This window comes from Pipistrellus hanaki, assembly GCF_964339955.1.
Source record: "Pipistrellus hanaki genome assembly, chromosome: 17".
NCBI lineage: Eukaryota > Metazoa > Chordata > Mammalia > Chiroptera > Vespertilionidae > Pipistrellus > Pipistrellus hanaki.
The window spans coordinates 28150609-28169001 of record NC_140519.1 but is presented as its reverse complement, the minus strand read 5'-3'; the positions used below and the strand labels follow the sequence as shown (position 1 = coordinate 28169001).

General features: G+C 38.8%; 1 protein-coding gene across 5 annotated transcripts in view; it reads right to left on the bottom strand.

Annotated features, from left to right (window-relative positions):
- Positions 1 to 12482: 12482 nt before the first annotated feature.
- TAF2 (TATA-box binding protein associated factor 2) overlaps positions 12483 to 18393 on the bottom strand; it is a 60944-nt gene continuing 55033 nt past the window's right edge. For 3 of the 5 annotated variants that reach the window (XM_084864976.1, XM_084864978.1, XM_084864980.1), the window contains one exon: positions 12483 to 13930. In XM_084864976.1, coding sequence (XP_084721102.1) covers positions 13638 to 13930 — 293 coding nt within the window. In that variant the 3' untranslated portion in view covers positions 12483 to 13637. The remainder of the gene's footprint in view (positions 13931 to 18393) is intronic. The other 2 variants (XM_084864977.1, XM_084864979.1) reach the window with 1 other exon arrangement.

The window sequence follows — 18393 nt, the reverse complement described above, 5'->3', positions numbered from 1 at the left end:
CACCCACTATGTAGTTTAAATTTCCTACCTGCCCTGAGTAGAACATGTTAAGGTACACCCATTTAACAGATGAAGAAAGAGAAGTTCCAGTGGTTTAAGTAACTTGCTGAAGTCACACACCTGGGAAGCAGAGGACTGAAATGTGTCCTTCTGACTTCATCATCCATCTTCTTACCATTACACACCATCCTGCCTTCTACCTTAAGCACATCAAACATTATTTCATTATATGTGATTGATTTTCAAGTATCAAGGTCCTGAAATGATAGAGTGGACACTCTATAAAAGCATGACTGCCTGGCTGGTGTGGATCAGTGGTTAAGCATCAACCTATGAACCAGGAGGTCATGGTTTGATTCCTGGTTAGGTTACATGCCTGGGTTGTGGACTAGATCCTCAGTGGAGTGTACAGGAGGCAGCCCATCAATGATTCTCTCTCATCATTCACATTTCTGTCTCTCCCTCTCCCTTCTTCTCTGAAATCAATAAAAAAATAAAATAAAAGCATGACCTTTAGGTACTGAAAGCCTAAACTTTGTGGATATATCAGAGACCATGTTTCCCCCTGAATTGTCAATATCATTTAATCCAAACCATACTGGACCCAACAGATATTCATAAAATGTTTAACACTCTAGAGGAGGGTATACTATAACATAATACCCTTCTGAGCAACATGCTTAAAACTGCATTTACAAACATCATTCTCTGTTCAACTGGAGCCAGGAGGGCTTTTTAATCCCATGGCATTAATTCAAATCTGTTCTAGATTTGAACTGTCGGGAAATTGTTCCCTCCTGACAACTGTTCAGTGGTCCATGATCATTCTTGCTAAATTGGTGCTCCCAGGAGGCAGAGCTGCCTGTGCACAGACTCCGAAAGCCACTGGCCTCCACCGAAACACATAGCAGGGTGGGGGGACCTGAGGAAAAGGTCAATCTCCTTTAAAAACATTCCCTAAGGGGACCCCATGCTTAAAGCAAAACAGATGTTCCTGAGAAACAACATCAGGCTAAAGGGAAGCATGTGCCTGCCACAAACCATCCCTTCATTCAAATCATTTCCTTGCTCAGGTCTCCCCTTTTTCTCTTCTTCTTTATGTCTTAGAAGCAGTGTATACACACACACACACACACACACACACACACACACACACACACACACACGGACCAGAGGTCCAGTGGAAGACACCCTCAGGATGATGGGGAGTCTTCCAGCTTTGCACCAAACGTTGTGAGTGACCCTATCCATTAGCAACACAAACACTGAATGCACTAAATGTTAAGCACTAAATACGCCAGGCCCTAAGCCAAGTGCTTCCTGTGGATGAATGTGTACATGAAGACATGGAGGCTTACAGAGTTATTATGTCCAAGATCATACATCTAGCAACAGTGGTCCTAGGACACACAGGTCAGTCTGACTGTTCATCTGGCAAACCTCATGCCCTCTGTGGTCCAAGCTGCCATCATCTACACCTGGATTATTGCAAACGCCTCCTGGATGACCTGTCTCCTTCACCTCCATCCTCCATAGTCCATATATATAGAGAGTATACCTTTCAAATGTTAGACCAATTCATTTCTCCACTCAAAATCCAGCAATGTCTTCTCATTTTACTCAGAATAAATCTCCAAGTCTTCATCACAACCTGAAAGTTCCTACATGAACTTCTTCATCCATTCTTTCCTCACTTATTCAAAAGCAATGGTCTCTGACATGCTTTCAGGAGTCTAAAGATCAAAATTAATTTTATTCTAATATTCTAATTATGCTAATATTCTAATGTTTTCATGCCCATTTTCGCATGAGAGTACAGAGAAAACTTTATTGATATAGTTTCTGATTCCACATTGCAACTACCCTTTAAAAGACTCCCAGTTGGTGAGTTTTGATGTAATATCCAAGAAGAATAACTGAAAATGTCTGAAAAGGCTATTAAAACATTCTTCCATTTTTCAACCATGCATCTGAGTGAGGCCACATTTTTTTTTCCATATACTAAAACCAAAACATACTATAATGGATTGGTTGCAGAAGCAGCTATGAGAATCCAGCTGACCTCTATCTAGCAAGCCAGACATTGAAGAGATTTATAAAAATGCAAATTAATGTTATCCTTCTCATTAAATTTGTTTTATTTTGGAAAATATAGCTATTTTTCATAAAAATATTACTTTTATTAATATGCAATGTGTTTATTATATTTTGGAATTGGCTCACATGATTATGGAGGCTGAGAAGTCCAGGATCCACAGCGGACAAGCCAGAGACTCAGGAGATCTGATGGCATCAGTTCCAGGCCCAGTTCCAGGCCAAGTCCAGAGATGAGAGAAACCCGAGATTCCCACTAAAAGAAAGCCAGGCAGAGAGAGAATTGTTTTCTTATTCAGGCTTTTGTTGGTTTTAGGCCTTCAGTGAATTGAATGGAGCCCGCCCACACTGGGGCAGGCAATCTGCTCTACTCAAGTCTACTGATTCAAATGTAAATCCCTTCCAGAAATACCCTCACAGACACATATATAATGGTTAACCAAACATCTGGGCATTCTGTGGCCCAGCCCAGCTGACAAAATTAACCATCACAGCTTCCATTCATTCACATCCCTGTTCAAATATTTCATCAAAGAAAGAAGGAATCTTCTATCACCCCATATAAAATTATACTAACAATTCCATATCATCTGTATCTCCTGAAACATGCATGCAACACCCTTTATAAATTGTACATCTCTTATTTCTTCTTGTCCCACTGAAATGTAAGCTTTGACTATTGAACAAGTGAGTTCACTTTTGCAGACCCAGTGCCTAGAACTGGCACATGATTAAGTCTCAATATATATTTGTTGACTAGATGAATAAATACATTCCACTATGTATATAGGCTCACAAACATAAGTAAGGTTTGAAGAAGCAAAGTTACTAGGAGAAAGTAGTGAATTTCCCAGAAGTGGACTGTGATGTGTATGTCAAAAATGGTGCTTTTAGCAAGGTAGGTATTTCTTTCTCTTTCACTGAGAAGTTTGGAACTAGGCAGTCCAGGGAGGTATGGCAGCTTGACTTTGACTCTCTGGTGTGGCCTTTGCTTCTTGGTCCAATATGGCAGGTACAAAGCCAGCCATCATCTCTTCATTTTCAAAAGAAAGGGAGGGGAAAAAACTAAGAAATAAAGTGATGCAAAGGATGCATCATAGCTCTTTTTAAAGAGAGATTTTCAGAAACTGTCACACAGCGATCCTACATGAATTCATTTACCAGATTTAGTTAAATGGCGACATCTGGTTGCAAGTGAGCCTGAAATATATATATATATATATATATATGCCTTTGTCCTCGGTGGACACTGGGGGGGAGAGGGGGGGAGTTGCTTAAAAGAAAAGGGAAAAATAGGTAAGATAGGGACCACTGGCATTCTCTGCTTGGATAGCTATTGTTTTAGTCTGCCCTTTTCTTCTGGCAATGAAACCCAAGGTGGGTGGAGGCGGGGGAAGGGGAGGGTTGGTTGGGAAAAGATCAACTGAAGAACTTGTATGCATATATGTATTGATATAACCCATGGACACAGACAATTGTGGAAGCCTGGAACAGGGCAGGGGTAGGTTAGAAGGAGTCAATGGAAGAAAAGAAAGAGATATGTAATACTTTCAACAATAAAGATGTTTCCTAAAAGATCAGGAAAAAAACAACAAAAAACTCTTCCTCAACTTACATCATCACTTGTGGTGCTGGTGATGTGGTCTACACAGTACTTTCTCTACAAGATGTGGGAATGTGACTTGGGCTGGGTAAATCATCATACCCTATGCTCTTGGCCTATTGCGTGGTCCAAAGATGAGCACATTGGCCCAAGCAAGTCCCGGAATGGGCAAGCATGGCCAGAGAAAAATTCCTTTGAGAAGTTTTCTCTGGCTATATAAACGGTAGAAGAAAAAAGCTTCCTTACTAAACTGAGAGTTAGTGCATCAGGACTATGGCATCCATATCATTAGGGCTATGGCATCCTTATCACACCTCAGCTGCAGGTAGTAAATTCTACTTGCAATAGGAGCAAAGGAGGCCAATATACAAAGACAAGCAACCCTAGAGGGTAGAGCAGGGACATCACTGGAGTTCTCTGATACAAGTCTGCCTGAGCCTGATGTCTCAGTAAATTCCCTCTTTCGCTTACATTGGTTTTCATTGGATATCTGTCCATTGAATTTGAAATTCCTGAATAAAATGTGCATTGTTGGCATGTTTTCTTTAAGAATTGTTCTCAAATGCTCTTTACTGTTTAGTAAAGATCAATTAGGATGTAAAAAGCACACAAAGTTTGCATGTTTCTGCCTCAAACACACATTTTTGAAGTCTGGGCTGCCTCCTCTGAGAAGCTCTCCCTGACTGAGATCCCCTGCCATGCTCCATGCCCACACTGCCTGTGTGGTGTCCTCCTCTTTGTCACAGAGCGCTCAGGCTTCTAATACAATACTCAATACATTGCATCAGAATTCCTTGTTTCTAGGACAACCTGCCCCTTGAAATGACAATTTCCTTGAGGACAAGGGACTGTCCTCTCTTAATCAAGTTCATATCTTCATATCTCCAGCATTGCTGGGTGTATAGTAATGACTATATTAAACCTCATCTTGCAAATATATGCACACAACTTTTTATCTCCACCTCGTGGTAGAGGGTCTACATTACTCTTCCATTTTCTTTGGGATATATCAGTCAAATAAATGAAGTCCCCTTGGAAAGGGAAACCACGAAACTAAAATAATAAATGGAAGTACAACTACTGTTCAGCTGACTCAGTTAGAATAAAATTCTCAAGAAGAGGAAGTGCTGAAAGGTTTCTAAGAAAAAAGCACCTGCTAAATAGCAAACCAATGTCTTTAATTTTAAATCAATTGCAACAAAGATCAAATCATTGGAATATGCTTTAGTCTAAAGCTTGATTTATAATTATAAATTTTATATTGTATCAAAGAATTTTTTTTTTTAAATTCTGGTTCATGTTTACATAAAAATGGTTTGCAGTTGTAAAGTTCCAGCAGTTTCTCTCCTTGAGGTGAAAAGCAAGGTCAGGTACAATAGCAGTCTACACCACCAATGATTCCAAATGGCTGCATCTCAGCATCAAAATAAGAGGCCTGGGGAGGGATAGTAGCCCCTGGCCTTCTCTTGCCTTTCCCGGCAGATATCTTCAGCCTCTGAGTCAGCTGGGAAGAGGGAGATCAGGGCCCCGTTATTCTCAGACTACCATGTGTGGGGCAGAGCCCCCACCCTAGGAAGGGGGCTCGATGGAGAATACCTAAGCTCTTGGCTGCACTCACTAGGGACTTGTCCTCTGTAATTTAAAGGTGGAGGGGATTAGGAAGGTTGTTGGCCTGTCCGTTGGCAAAATACCGTATCCTTTGATTAGGAACTGACAAGACCGAGAGCTCTTTTTCTTCTTTAAAATATATTTTAATTGATTTCAGAGAGGAAGAGAGAAAGAGAGAGGAAAAAAAAAATGAGAATCATTGAACAGCTGCCTCCTGCATTTTTCCAAAAATCACAAGATAAGTGGTTAAGAACTCGGGCTCTAAGTCAGCCTTGTGGGGTCCGAATTCCAGTTCCGCCGATAGCTAGCTGTGTAAATCAGGCAAGTTATTTAACATTGCTGACTCTCAGTTTCCTCATCTGAAGATTGGAGATAATACAATATTTCCTGTAGCAGTCAGGAAGGTATTCAACTGCAAGTGACCTCAATGGCTTTAAACTAAGGGTTTTTTCTTCTATATAATGGCAAGTCTGATAAATGTATCCACAGATATTTAGTATTTCAACGATGCCAGAGCTGGTGTCTGTGATTCTTTCAGCGTTTTCTTCAGGAGCACAAGATGGCTGCTGCAATTCCCGATATCACAACAGTGTTTCCGGTAAAAAGACAACAGAAGAGGGTATCAGCCACAGGGGTCCTCTTGATCAGGAAAGCTGAGGCAGAACCCTAGGTATCTCCCTATGTCCCCATAGCCAGATCTCAGTCATAGGTGGCCACTTGAGCTATAAGGAAGCTTGAAAATATGTAGGAGACACATTTCATCCACACAAAATTGAGATTTACTGTATAAGCAAGGGAGGGGAGAATGAACGTTAGTGGGTGAGCACTTAAGCTGTGTTTACCACACTGGAAGAATTGAGAGAATCCATGCTAAACTCTTAACACAGCCTGGAGTCCTCATCCAGAGCCAACAGATGCCCACTGCTTTCTTGTTTACTGGAGAGGTTAAACAGTTTACCCCAACTCACACAGTTTTTATACGAGATGAGGTTCAAGGGCAGCCTTGGACTCCAATGCCTAAGCAGTAACAATGTAAAGGGTCTAAAGGACAACTGGGTAGATAAGGAGTCCCATTGCTCCCAAACCACTTTTTGTATTCTATGTAAGATTCACATTCCCCCTTTCCTAGACGTGCTGAGGTATGCCTCAGCTGGACCCCTGCAGGGATCAGTGGGAAAAGAAGTGAGAAGCAGCCAGCTCTTCTGTTCAGGTTTCAGATCACCTGGCAATTACCTAAGAGGCAGCACAAGGACATCTGTATTTAATAGAAAACTCCATATTTCATAGAAAAGTATCTGTGAAACTCGACTGTTGGACTAAGCACGGAAACCAAATAGTGTTATCCTCAGATAATGGTTGGCTCCTCTAGGAATGGAAAACAACCACATGAGAGTCAAAACCTGACGTGTGAAGTGACCCCTCAAAGCAAGACAGTCAAGAGATGTTAGGAGCTTCCGCCAGGAAAACAGACATCTTTATTTTGCAGTTGAAAACATTTACCGTTGCTAATTAAAACCACAACACATAGAGGATGATGTCTCCCCTCCCACATGAAAGGACTTGGCTCCATATTTGCAAGGTGGAAGGAACATGTGACCTCATATATAGTAACTCTATCCATGTAATTACTGAGCTCAAGGGGGTCTGGGGAGCAGATTTTTAATCAATGTCAGGACCAGCCTGTAATACATTAATAGAAAATGTAGAACACATGGTTCCAAGTCTGGTTGCTCAACCATAAAATGAGCAGAGGACTACCGCCTTGACTTCCCCCCATAGGGTGAAAGAGCAGAAGACACATTCCAAGAAGACACCAGCTATGCTGACAAAGAACTGATGGCAGTGCTTGCAAGACCTGGGGAATTCAAGACTTATCAACTTTGACCTTGCCAAGTAGGAACATTAAAATGACAGTCATAACAACCAACCAACCAACCAACCACCTACCACTGTCATTATTTCAAAACAGGACTTTTGAGCACCAAGCAACCATAGTAGCCATATATGTCCTCAAAGTAAAAGGAATGAGCTTTATTAAACCTCACTCCTTTATCTGAATTGCGTTCATTTGATATGCAAAGATTAGCATTCAGGAGTCATAGGGTCAATTTAGCTTCACTCTCTCAGTCCCAGATAGACTTTCTGGACACTGGACCTCAAGAAGAGGGGGCTCTTCTATAGCATTACAGGCAGGACCCAGGAGTTTCAGGATGTGTGCAACTACCAATCTCCACTAGAAATTTTTAGAGTGCATCTGTAATTGCACAATTTGGCAAGCTGTCTCTACTCCCCTCATGGCCTGCCTTCAAGTATCTCAAAAGTTTAGATTCAAGTTCTATTATTACTATTCATGCATTCATTTTAAGTCTACTACTGGAACCTAAACACCTTGAAGACAGGGGCCTTAAACTGTCCTTGGAGTCTCGCATTAGGATATCTACTGTCTCAGTGAGAGCTCGAAGAGTGTGCAATCTGTCAAAACTCTTAAAAGCCAAGCCTAGCAGCTGATGAACATCACTGTGAGCTGGTCTGGGGAGGAGATGGGTCTATCCAAAGAGATCAGGAAAAATAATGTACAGTCCACTGAAATTGTTCATCCTCATATATCTAACTTCATAATGTCTTATGCACATGCACTGAGCATACATGGATGGTCTGAGGCTGAAATATATGTTTTTAGAAAAGGCAAATAAACCAATCAAGGATGTCTATATTTAAAAGCTTCAATAATAACCTATATTTTCTTCCACAAAGTGCAACCTTCTCTTCGTATTTACTGTGTAATGGAAACAGAATAACAGGAATCTAGCAACTGGCAAGAAAACTTTGAGACAATCTTATCCAGTTTTCTCATTTTTTCAAAGAAATAGCCCCAGTGAGATTGGGTGATTGTTTCACTAGATACCCGTGAAGTTGGGACAGAGAACCCAGGTTTGCTGGTTCCCAGAACTATGATCTCTCCACAATATTACTTACTTTCTGGCTGATAAAATCACATTCTGCTTTTATATTCAATTCAATAAGAACAGAGCCTGTAAGTGCCAATAGTGACTTGCAATGACACTAGATGGTTAACGGAGAATAAGCATCATAAACAGGATGACCTCCACCCTCACTCAGTGACTCATAATCAAATGGGAAGGACTTCTCACACCCAAGCAACATGTTTTTGGGGTAAAAGTTTATCTTGAGGAATCATAACATTTTTCAACCTTCTCAACCCACTCAATTTGCTGAGTCCTTCCCTCCTTCTGCACTATACTTGGGATTTCTAACATTACACAGAGTATCTGGTACAGGCAGCTAGATATATCTGTTGAAAAAGCAAAGTGCTCTAGAGCCTGCTCCTTGATGTTTGAGTAGGAAAATGAAATAATATACTTTGTGCAATTCTCCTTTGTATAAACTGCGGCACATCAGTCTATACACTGGCATGCAAACGTGTAACTGTTAATACCAACCCAATTAACAATGTTACTTAATGACAGGCTCACAGATAGAGGTCAGGTTAACAGTTGTTGGCAGGGGGTAGGGTAACTGGGTGGGAAGGGGAAGGGAGGGGAGGGATTAAAAAAGGAAAAACTCATGGACACAGACAACAGCATGGTGCTTGCTGGAGGTAAATGAGGGTAGGGGGATAAATGGTGATGGACAGAGACTTGACTTGGGGTGCGAACACACAGTACAGTGATCAGATGATGTGTTGTAGACTTATCCATCTGAAACCTGTATAAATTCATTAACTAGAGTCACCCCAATAAATTCAATAAGAAGGGGAGAAAAATATATATCACTTAAGTGAATGCACATCAGTATTACTCTAACCAATGTTCCAAGCAAAGGACATTATAGTAAAACACTGAGCCACACCACCTGATGAATCCTGTGAGCAATGTGATACATGAGAAAAGAGAAAGCACCAGTTCTCAGTGGTGTGACCTTTGAGGACACGGACTCTCTGTCTTATTGACAATATTATCATAATAATTTAGGCTCCAGCAATGATCAAAATATACTCATAGCTGAGGGTTACAATTCTATTAGTAAATTTCCTTCTCAGCAATTACGTCCTTCACCCAGTTTTCCCTACTGTTAACATTGTTACATTCTCACAGTACATGAACAGACCTAAGAAATCAACATTGGTCCATTAACTGAACTCCAACATGGATCTGGATTTCCCTAGTTTTTCACTAATGTCCTTTTTCGATTGCTGCATTCAATCCAGGAAAACCCATGTTCCCTTGATCTCCTCTGGTCTATGATGGTACCTCAGTCATTCCTTCATTTTCATGAATTTAATAGTATTCAGGAATTTTTTGCGAATATCCCTGTTTGGGTTTGCCTGGTGTTTTTTCTCATGATTAGACTGGGTAGCCTGGGATTGTGGTTATTTATAACTATAGAGATGCCCTTTGCATCTTGGCATATGGAGGAGGACATGATACTAACAGAACTTCTCACTGGTGATGCTTCCCATGATCACTTGGTTAAGGTAGGCTCTGTCTTCCTTAACTGTGAAGTTACTCTCTTCTTCAGAAGTCATTTAGGCCAGCCCCCATTCAAAGGCAGGGATGCCAGAGGTCAAGAGCTTTCACAAGGATTTCAATGTAAGAATGGTACTCTGATCAAAGTATCTTTTTACTTTTACAAGACATGGGTAGTAAATCCTTCCCTTAAGAATTGTCCAAAAGAAATAAGGAGAACAAGAAACAAAAATTGTAAACTTCACATTCTAAGAAATTTGAAATGAAAACCCTCAACACACATGGAAGGTTTGCCAAGTGCAGAGATGAGAGGTGCAGAAAGATGTTGAGAGAAGATGCCCATCACTGCAGCTCCCAGGCACACTCAGCAAGAGAAGGAAGTCCGACAAAAGAAGAAATTAGAAAATTAAATGTAAAAATAAAAAAATTAGGGGGGTGCAATGTTAAAATATGTACACAGATAATAATTTAATAAAAAAATAAATAAAAATTAGGAAAGAGGTAATAAAATTACCATCATTAGCAGATGTGATTATTTTCAAGTAAAACCCAAAAAATGCATTAACCATATTGTAAGTAATGAGGATTGAATCATGTAGCTCTAATGATTAATTTTATATATCAGTTTGGCTGGGTCAAGGGATGCCCAGATAGCAGGTTAGACATTATTTCTGGGTGTGTCTGTGGGAGTGTTTCAGGAAGACATTAGCATTTGGACTGGTGAACTCAGTAAAGCAGATGGTCCTCCCCAGGTCTGAATAGAACATCAACATGGAGGAAGGCTGACTGTAGGAAAGCTGGGACATCAATCTTCTGCCTTTTTTGGTTCTCAGACCTACAGAACCAGACTGAATCTATTCTGTGGGCTCTTGCCCTGAGGCCTTTGGATACACCACTGATTTCCTGGGTCTCTAGCTTGTAGATAGCAGATTGTAGGCCTTTTCAGCCTTCATAATCATGTGAGTCGATACTCTGTAGCAAAGATGTGAGTTTCTGTTTCTCTGGGAACCCTGATTAATCAAGTACAAAATCAGCTTAAAAGAATATACATATTATAATGAAAAAACCCCCACCATTTATAGAATGCCAAACCATAAAATAAACCACCTTATGATGTAACTAAAAAAGAAATACTATATTGATAGTAACATCAACAATACATTAGCTATTGATTTAACACACAACCAATACTTACTACAAAAACAACTTCAAGGAGAAGGTAGAAAGACTGATTCCAATATTTATATAGAAAAATACACCCAGAAAAATTAAAAGTAATAGGGATGAAAAGTTGACCAGTGGAAGCCAGGGAGGGACTGGGTGGTAGGAGAGTTGACTACAAGGAGGGAATTCTGGAGTAGTGGTTGGATATACAAGTCCAAGTATTTGTCAAAACCCATAAAAATGTACAGTATAAGGAATATTACAGTATATAAATCAATAAGTCAACCAGGAAAAGAAAACAACCCACAAGAATAACAAAACAAAAAAAAATTGACAAAGAGATTAGAGGAAGCTAGCTCTACTGTATCTGGTTGTTACAAGTAATCTAAACAGTGTGGCACTGGCTGTTCAGCACACAGATCCATGAAACCAACTACAAAGTTCAGAAATAGAAATACATTAGGAAATTTAGTACCTAACATTTGAAATCTAGAGAAAAAAAGATGTTGTTTTAAATACACAGTATTGGGTAGCATTCTAGAGGGGGAAAGAAAGTACCCTACCATCTATTAAAATACATTCCAGATGAATTCCAGTTGAATAAAGGATATAAAACTAAAACATAAAACTTTTAAAATAGAAAAAAATGGGAAAATTCTTCTGTAATCATGCATTGAGGAAGACATTTGTTAGTATGACACAAAATGTGATAGTCATAAAAGATAAACTATACAAAAATAAAAAATTTCTCCAAGTATCATTTGCTTTAAAAATGTATATACCATATAAACTTATTCCAGAAAGATGTGTGTAATACCAGCAACAGTGACTGCCTCTGGGGAATGATAGTAGAGAGACCAACACTAGAACTTTGGATTGATTATGCATAATTACCTATTTCAAAAATATAGTTTGCTCCTAATCATCAGCATGAATAGCTGAAAGCTCACAATAAAAAAAAAAAAGTTGCTCATAAGAAACATGCATTAATATGCTATTGAGAAATAACATAGTGCCCAATATAGTGCTGAATACATAAGAGATGCTTAAATTATGAAGGTAGTTATTATTTGTCACTGTCATCCTACAACTAATTATTTTGAAATATATCATTACTATTTTCAAAGTTGGGAATTCCATATATGGTATCACTGCACACTGTAATATTCCATTTTTCCATGAATAATTTCAGTTAGTCAACAGGTAATTAATTGGAATCTTTAAATCACTGCATTTAGGTCCTTTGATGCCTGATCAAATCCCCTTTTACTTACACTCCTGGCCAACTATGCTGGTTTACAATTCCTGAGCATGCCCTTACTTTCTTCCATATTTTTGAAAATAATGTTTCTTCTGTTCAGAGAACTGTACCCCATCTTTGCCAACCAAAATCATTATTCCTAAAAGGGCCAGTGCCAATCCCATCTATCCACAAACTAACCTCTACACAAACTTTGTGGGTAGGTATTCTATGTACACAGACATAAGGAAATAAAGGTTTAAAAAGATTTATAAAGGCAGAACAATCCATTTAAAAAGTCATTTATTAAACAAGTTAAATACAAATAAAAGTATATTGAAAAATCTAACTACTGGATCCCTTTGAAATATCTATTCTGGGTCTAAGAAGTATTTTCCAAACTTCTTACTGATAAGGGAAAGGATAAAAATACAACACATATTAAAAATTTTTAAACAATAAAGTACATGGTAAATTCAGAAATAAAAACAAAAACATACAAACTATTGAAGTATGAAGCCAAAATGTTCATGTCTTCTAAATGCCTGTGTATACTCACATGAGGGCCAAATTGTCTATGTCCAAGTTAGTAAAGTATCGACGCCATTTTAAAGTATCATAACTTGTGCCACACAGAAATAATTTTAGATGTGTTAGGTGTGTAATTTGTTAACATTTAGCAAATATATTCTATGTATGGACATATTCTCTTATACTTAATGAAAAATAACATAATTTAAACATCTTGATTTAAGAACTGGATCTGATGGTTCTGTTAAATTCCAAAATCATAATTGCCAAATGCATTATCAAAAGAGTTTTTCAAATTTTTATTTTTTTTCTTTTTTCTTTTTTGTAAAGCTGCTTCCAAAAATTTCAGGATTTTAGGGCAAAAGAAAATACCATGTAGTCTTGTTTATAAATTCTGATGCTTAGGTTCTACGGTTAACACACACACACAACATGCAATAGAGACTCCTATAGAAAAGCTTCTGTTTTCTTCAGTAGTTCCAAATGGTGTTATGTAATATGTCACTTGAAATAGTGGTTCCAGCACAGGCTTGGCAGTAGCTTCTGTTTAAAACTTTGCTCGATAACATCCATCAAAGGCTTTCAAACATACTTTCTGGCAGCACACATGGAGTTTGTGGTGTGAATGGGGACTGCCAGTGGGTATAAGGGCCTGTATGAAAAAGCATTTGCTCTGTGTGTGAGGTGCGTGTTGTGTGTGCACACTTTAAGGAGGTAATGGGAAGAAATGGTTTATTCAGAACATAAACACATTTTCCTTATCACATCCCAACTGTGTAAATAATATAAATCAAATATTTAGAATTAAAATGGATTCTGAATATCTCTGAGAGGCATTTTTTTTTCCTTTTATCGTTCTTTACGGAGGCCAAAGCTTCAGTTTTACCTCTTCCAGACAGAGGCAAAGGTCTCAGTCGGAGAGAGAAGGAGAGCGAATAGACCTGCCGCTGGCAGGGCTGGAGTAGGTGAAAGGCTCCTTGTCCTTCTCTTTGCTCTCGTGCTTGTGCTTGTGCTTATGCTTGTGTTTGTGCTTCTTCTTCTTCTTCTTGTGCTCGTGGTGGTGGTGGTGATGGTGGTCACTGTGTTTGGAGGATGTCGATTCCTTAGAAAACACTGAGAGTGGAGCTGTTGCAACCGGATGCATACTCATCTCCAAAGGTGACTGCTCTTTACCTTCGAGATTAAAAACACCCAAATGAATTCCTGTTGATAACAAGGAAAGTGAAATGAAAGTAAGAGAGAGTATAGAACAGAGGGATTCCTAAGTGTTTATTGCTTTAATGGGCATAATTAGGAACAGAAGTATCATCCAAATAAGTACACACAAACAAGTTTTCAGCATCATGGCCAGGAAGTTGATTATTTCAATTCCTATAGTCTATACAAATTATGACATATACCAATGTGCTATCAAACAATCTTCTAAAAATTAATATTTACTATTTTAAAGTACTATGAAGAGACAATAATAATTACACTGCTATAGGTTAAGACCCACACTGGTCAATGAAAACATAGCTTCTTTAACTACAGCTGTGCCCTAAGCTATTGGGGGTAGGGAGGTAGTAGCGCTGTGTCTATGACATTGGGAGAACCACTTATACACACCTACCACAGTATACTAAGCTACTGACAGCAACATCCAAAAAAAAAATCCCAAATTTCTACAGTTCAGTAAGTTAATTTCTAGGAATGAATAGGCAAAGTGAACTCTTTAAGTATATTCAGCATCCTTAGCTTAAGAAACTTAGAAAAGGTAGGGAGTGTATAAAGAGGATGTGTCACTTGAAGATAAGACTCTTATAATTAAAAACAAAACACAACCTGAGAATCAGGAGACCTGTGCTCCAGAACAGGCTCTGCTGTTAACCTTGAGCATGTGTTTATTCTTCTCTATCTCACCTAAAAAATGGACCAAATGTCTTTCAAACTTCTTTCCATTTCTAACATTCTATCAGTTTATGAATCAACAGTAGTTTTCAGACTCCAGTGTCCAAAAATTGCTTCCTCCAGGCCCGATACTCCTTGGGCCAAGCCCTAAGGAAAAATTCTTTCTGTGTTATTCTAGGTTAATGTTACTGCCTTACTTGCAGCCAACTAAGAAAAAAGCCCAAGAATTATCTCATAGCCCCTCCCTTTGAGATCTAGTTGGTTACACCAAGTCTTGTTGATTCTCACAAGTGTCTCTTAAATCTGCCCCCTAACCTTGTCTGCAAGTGTATTAATTCCTACCACCTCGCCTCACCGGGATTACATAGTACTAGTCTAGCCTTCTATTACTTGGTTTCTTGGCCTGCAGTGTCTTCTACTCAGATCCATACTTGACAAAGCTGCACAGCAATAGTTCTCAACTTGGGGCACTGTTGCCCCAAGGGTTTATCTGGCAATGACTGGACACGTTTTGGTGTCACCACTGGGATGGGATTGGGGGAGGAAGTGTGACTGGCATACTGTGGGTAGAGGCTAAGGATCCTGTCAAACAGCATACAATGCACAGGAAAGCCCCTACAGCAAAGAATTCTCATGGCCCAATGCCAATGGTGATCAGGTTGGGAGACCCCGCTATATAGAGGTCTTCCTAAAAACAAAGCTGATCATACTTATCTGCTGAAAAGCTCAGTTCAGGTGACAGAATAAAAGCCAAATTCTTTGAATGCCAATGAAACAGTTTCTGAAAAAGTATTTTTTTTTATCCAAACCTAAAAACTAGGATTTTCACTGAAAAGCAATCATTTCTTTTCTTTTTTTAAAAGGTAAGTTCTCAGCACTGATTCTGATCTAAGCTAGGCCCAAACCATTTTTTAAATAGGCATCACTACAGATATTTTCTAAAATCACTTTTAGCACTAATGTTGTTTACAGTTTATAATCTGTCTTGAACTTCCCTTTCCAGCCTTATCGGCCTATGTACCTTTCTGTAATCTCTAAGCTAGCCCTTCCACAACTCCATGTATTTGTAAAGGCTCCTCCCTGGGCTTCGAATGCCCTTCCCTTATTTCTTATCCAACTTGCATATTCATTTAATAAATATCAGGAATGAACCTGACAGACCAAGTCTTCTTGGAGCTGACAAACGGCAGAGAAGAAAGAAATGGAATAACCACACCTGAGTAGTAAAAAGACCCAAAATAGAGCAGGAGCAGAACAAAAGGCTTAAATTATTTGAGGGTGGAAGTTGAAGGAAATCAGAGGCAAAATTCTCCACCGAGTAATGTTTAAGCTAACATACAGAAAGGGAGATGGAAAGAGAAAACATTTTAGGTTCTTTAATAATTTAAAATTCAGCTCAAATGTTATTACTTTGAGAACTTTCCCCCAAAATGACCTCACCCTAATTAGTTCTTTTATATTCCCACAACATAACACAGATAAGAAACTTAAGGCACAGAGAAATTAAATAATTTGCCCAAAGTTATACTGGCAAATTAACGTTGTAGCTCAGAGCTACAAAACTAGATCCTGACACTCGAGTCCCTGCTCTTAACCATTCTACATGTTGCACAGCACACATGTAGCACATCCTTTATCTTTGGTCTCTTTTGTTAGACTCAACACTTCTTGAGGACAGAGAGCCTATTTTTTTAATTTTTATATCCCAGTGTGTCCACAGTGTCTACCAGCCCTACACTCCCACCTCCTTACCCCTGCCGAACCTTACTAACCAAATGAATATAACAGAATTATATAGCTGTTGTGTTTCTTTTTAAATAGAATGTCAGATGAACTTAATCCAACTAAATGTAACTGAAGGTCACTAAATTTGAAGGCAGAGGGATAAAGCACAGAAACTGTGATAGGTCCTCCAATTGGTATTGACTGACTACTGTACTTCCTTTGTGTCAGGCACTGTTCCAATTCATTTGCCTATTTCAGTTTTTCATAACAAAGCATTTTTTTAAAAAGGAGAAGTTAAGGCAATTTGGCTTTATCCAAGAAAATGTTACTCTTTGATTGAAATAGTTCATTTCCAGAAATTTATCCCACAAATGTTTGCAAAGACATATTCTAATATTTATCGAACTAGTATTTGTAACAACAACACATCTGATAAAACTAATGTTACTCTTATCACTACCACCAACATTTACACTTTTCTCTAACCTTTAGCTCTTAAGTTTCATTTATTATAGACAATATATTTTTTTATTTGCTGAACCTCTATCTTTCCTGACTAAGGTCTAATCCAACATGATAAGAAAATGTAATTTCCTTCCCATGTGGAATTGTATATATAACAGTCAGATCTGGGACACATATGAGATTACTTTCACACTAGCATAAGAAGGTCATCTATAGAATTTCCACTGAGAAAAATACATACAGTACCATCCCTACCACAAACATTTTTACACATTACATCAGGCATTTATAAAATGGCTGGGAACTTGAAGCCCACCCAAAGTTAGGCACCACTCATTTTTAAGTTAATGAAAGCCCTTTCAGTGACATGAAATGTATGTTTCTATTGTAGGATAGCAGATGTATCAGAAAAAAGGAGATATCTATATCTATTTTTCTATCTATAAAATTTACAATATGATTTTCTACTTCATGTTATACAGAAAGAATCAAACAGATGTCCAGTTTTGTTATTCTACCCAACATAAGCTCTTTCTTAAGGGACCAAATAAAATGCATTATGGATAAGAGTTTGCTGCAGTCAATTTAACAAATGCAAAACAAACAGAAATAGGTACAAATGCAAAACAAACAGAAAACCTAATGTGGAAGTTTTTCAGCCCTTCACAAAAGTGCTGGTAACAGTGAATAACCTGCTACGTCTAATCAATTCATTCACATTAGATATATGTTTATATTTAAGACAAAACCTGCAGTTTCTATTAGGATAATTGTAAAGTCTGTTCTTTGGTTTCTTTAGATCACTGTAAAAAAAAAAATACAGAATTATGTAATTATAATTTAAGAAAAAGACCAAAGTCTGCTTTTCATATTAAGAGTTTCAAAAGAAAGAACTACAGGGCTCTCAGCTTTTTGATATTTTTGTTTCAAAGGGTTTCATGCATAAGAATAGTGCTTTGCTGACTTATGCCAGAAGTCATCACATAACACAGCAGGCCCAAGTAGGAACTCTCCTCTTCTTCCCCACAGAAACCACTAGGGTTTCCCTTGGCTTCTGCTCCCGTCCCTCCTCTCCGCTTTCATCACAGCAATGCCTGCCCGCAGACCAGGCTGCAGTGGTGGGAGAGAGGGCCTGGTATGCATAACCAAGTCACCATGGGAACCATAAACCCATTTCTACAAATCCCATTCCTGACCTCAGGAGAGAGAAAACAGTATAACATAATGAAGGTATTAAAAATACCCCTGCTGCTTCTCCTCTCTTGTCCCAAATGGCTTAACCTCCCGCACATGTATCATCCCACCCCTAAAATATTCTTCTCACTATCATATGCAAGGAAAGAGAAAATTGGGGGAAAGGTTAAACCATGACCTTTCCTCTAAACAGTTTGCAGTTCTTCTTTATCTGACCTAAACCCCCATTCCCTTTCCCTCCTCCCAAATAACATCTGCAACACATTGCAGTTCTCAATTATCATCTGGCTGGCTCCGAAGGACCCAAACAGGGGTCCCAAACTTAAAAGCCTTGGCCCTGAGGAGACAGCATAAATGAGCACAGACTACCAGGTGCAAACAAATAGAATCGG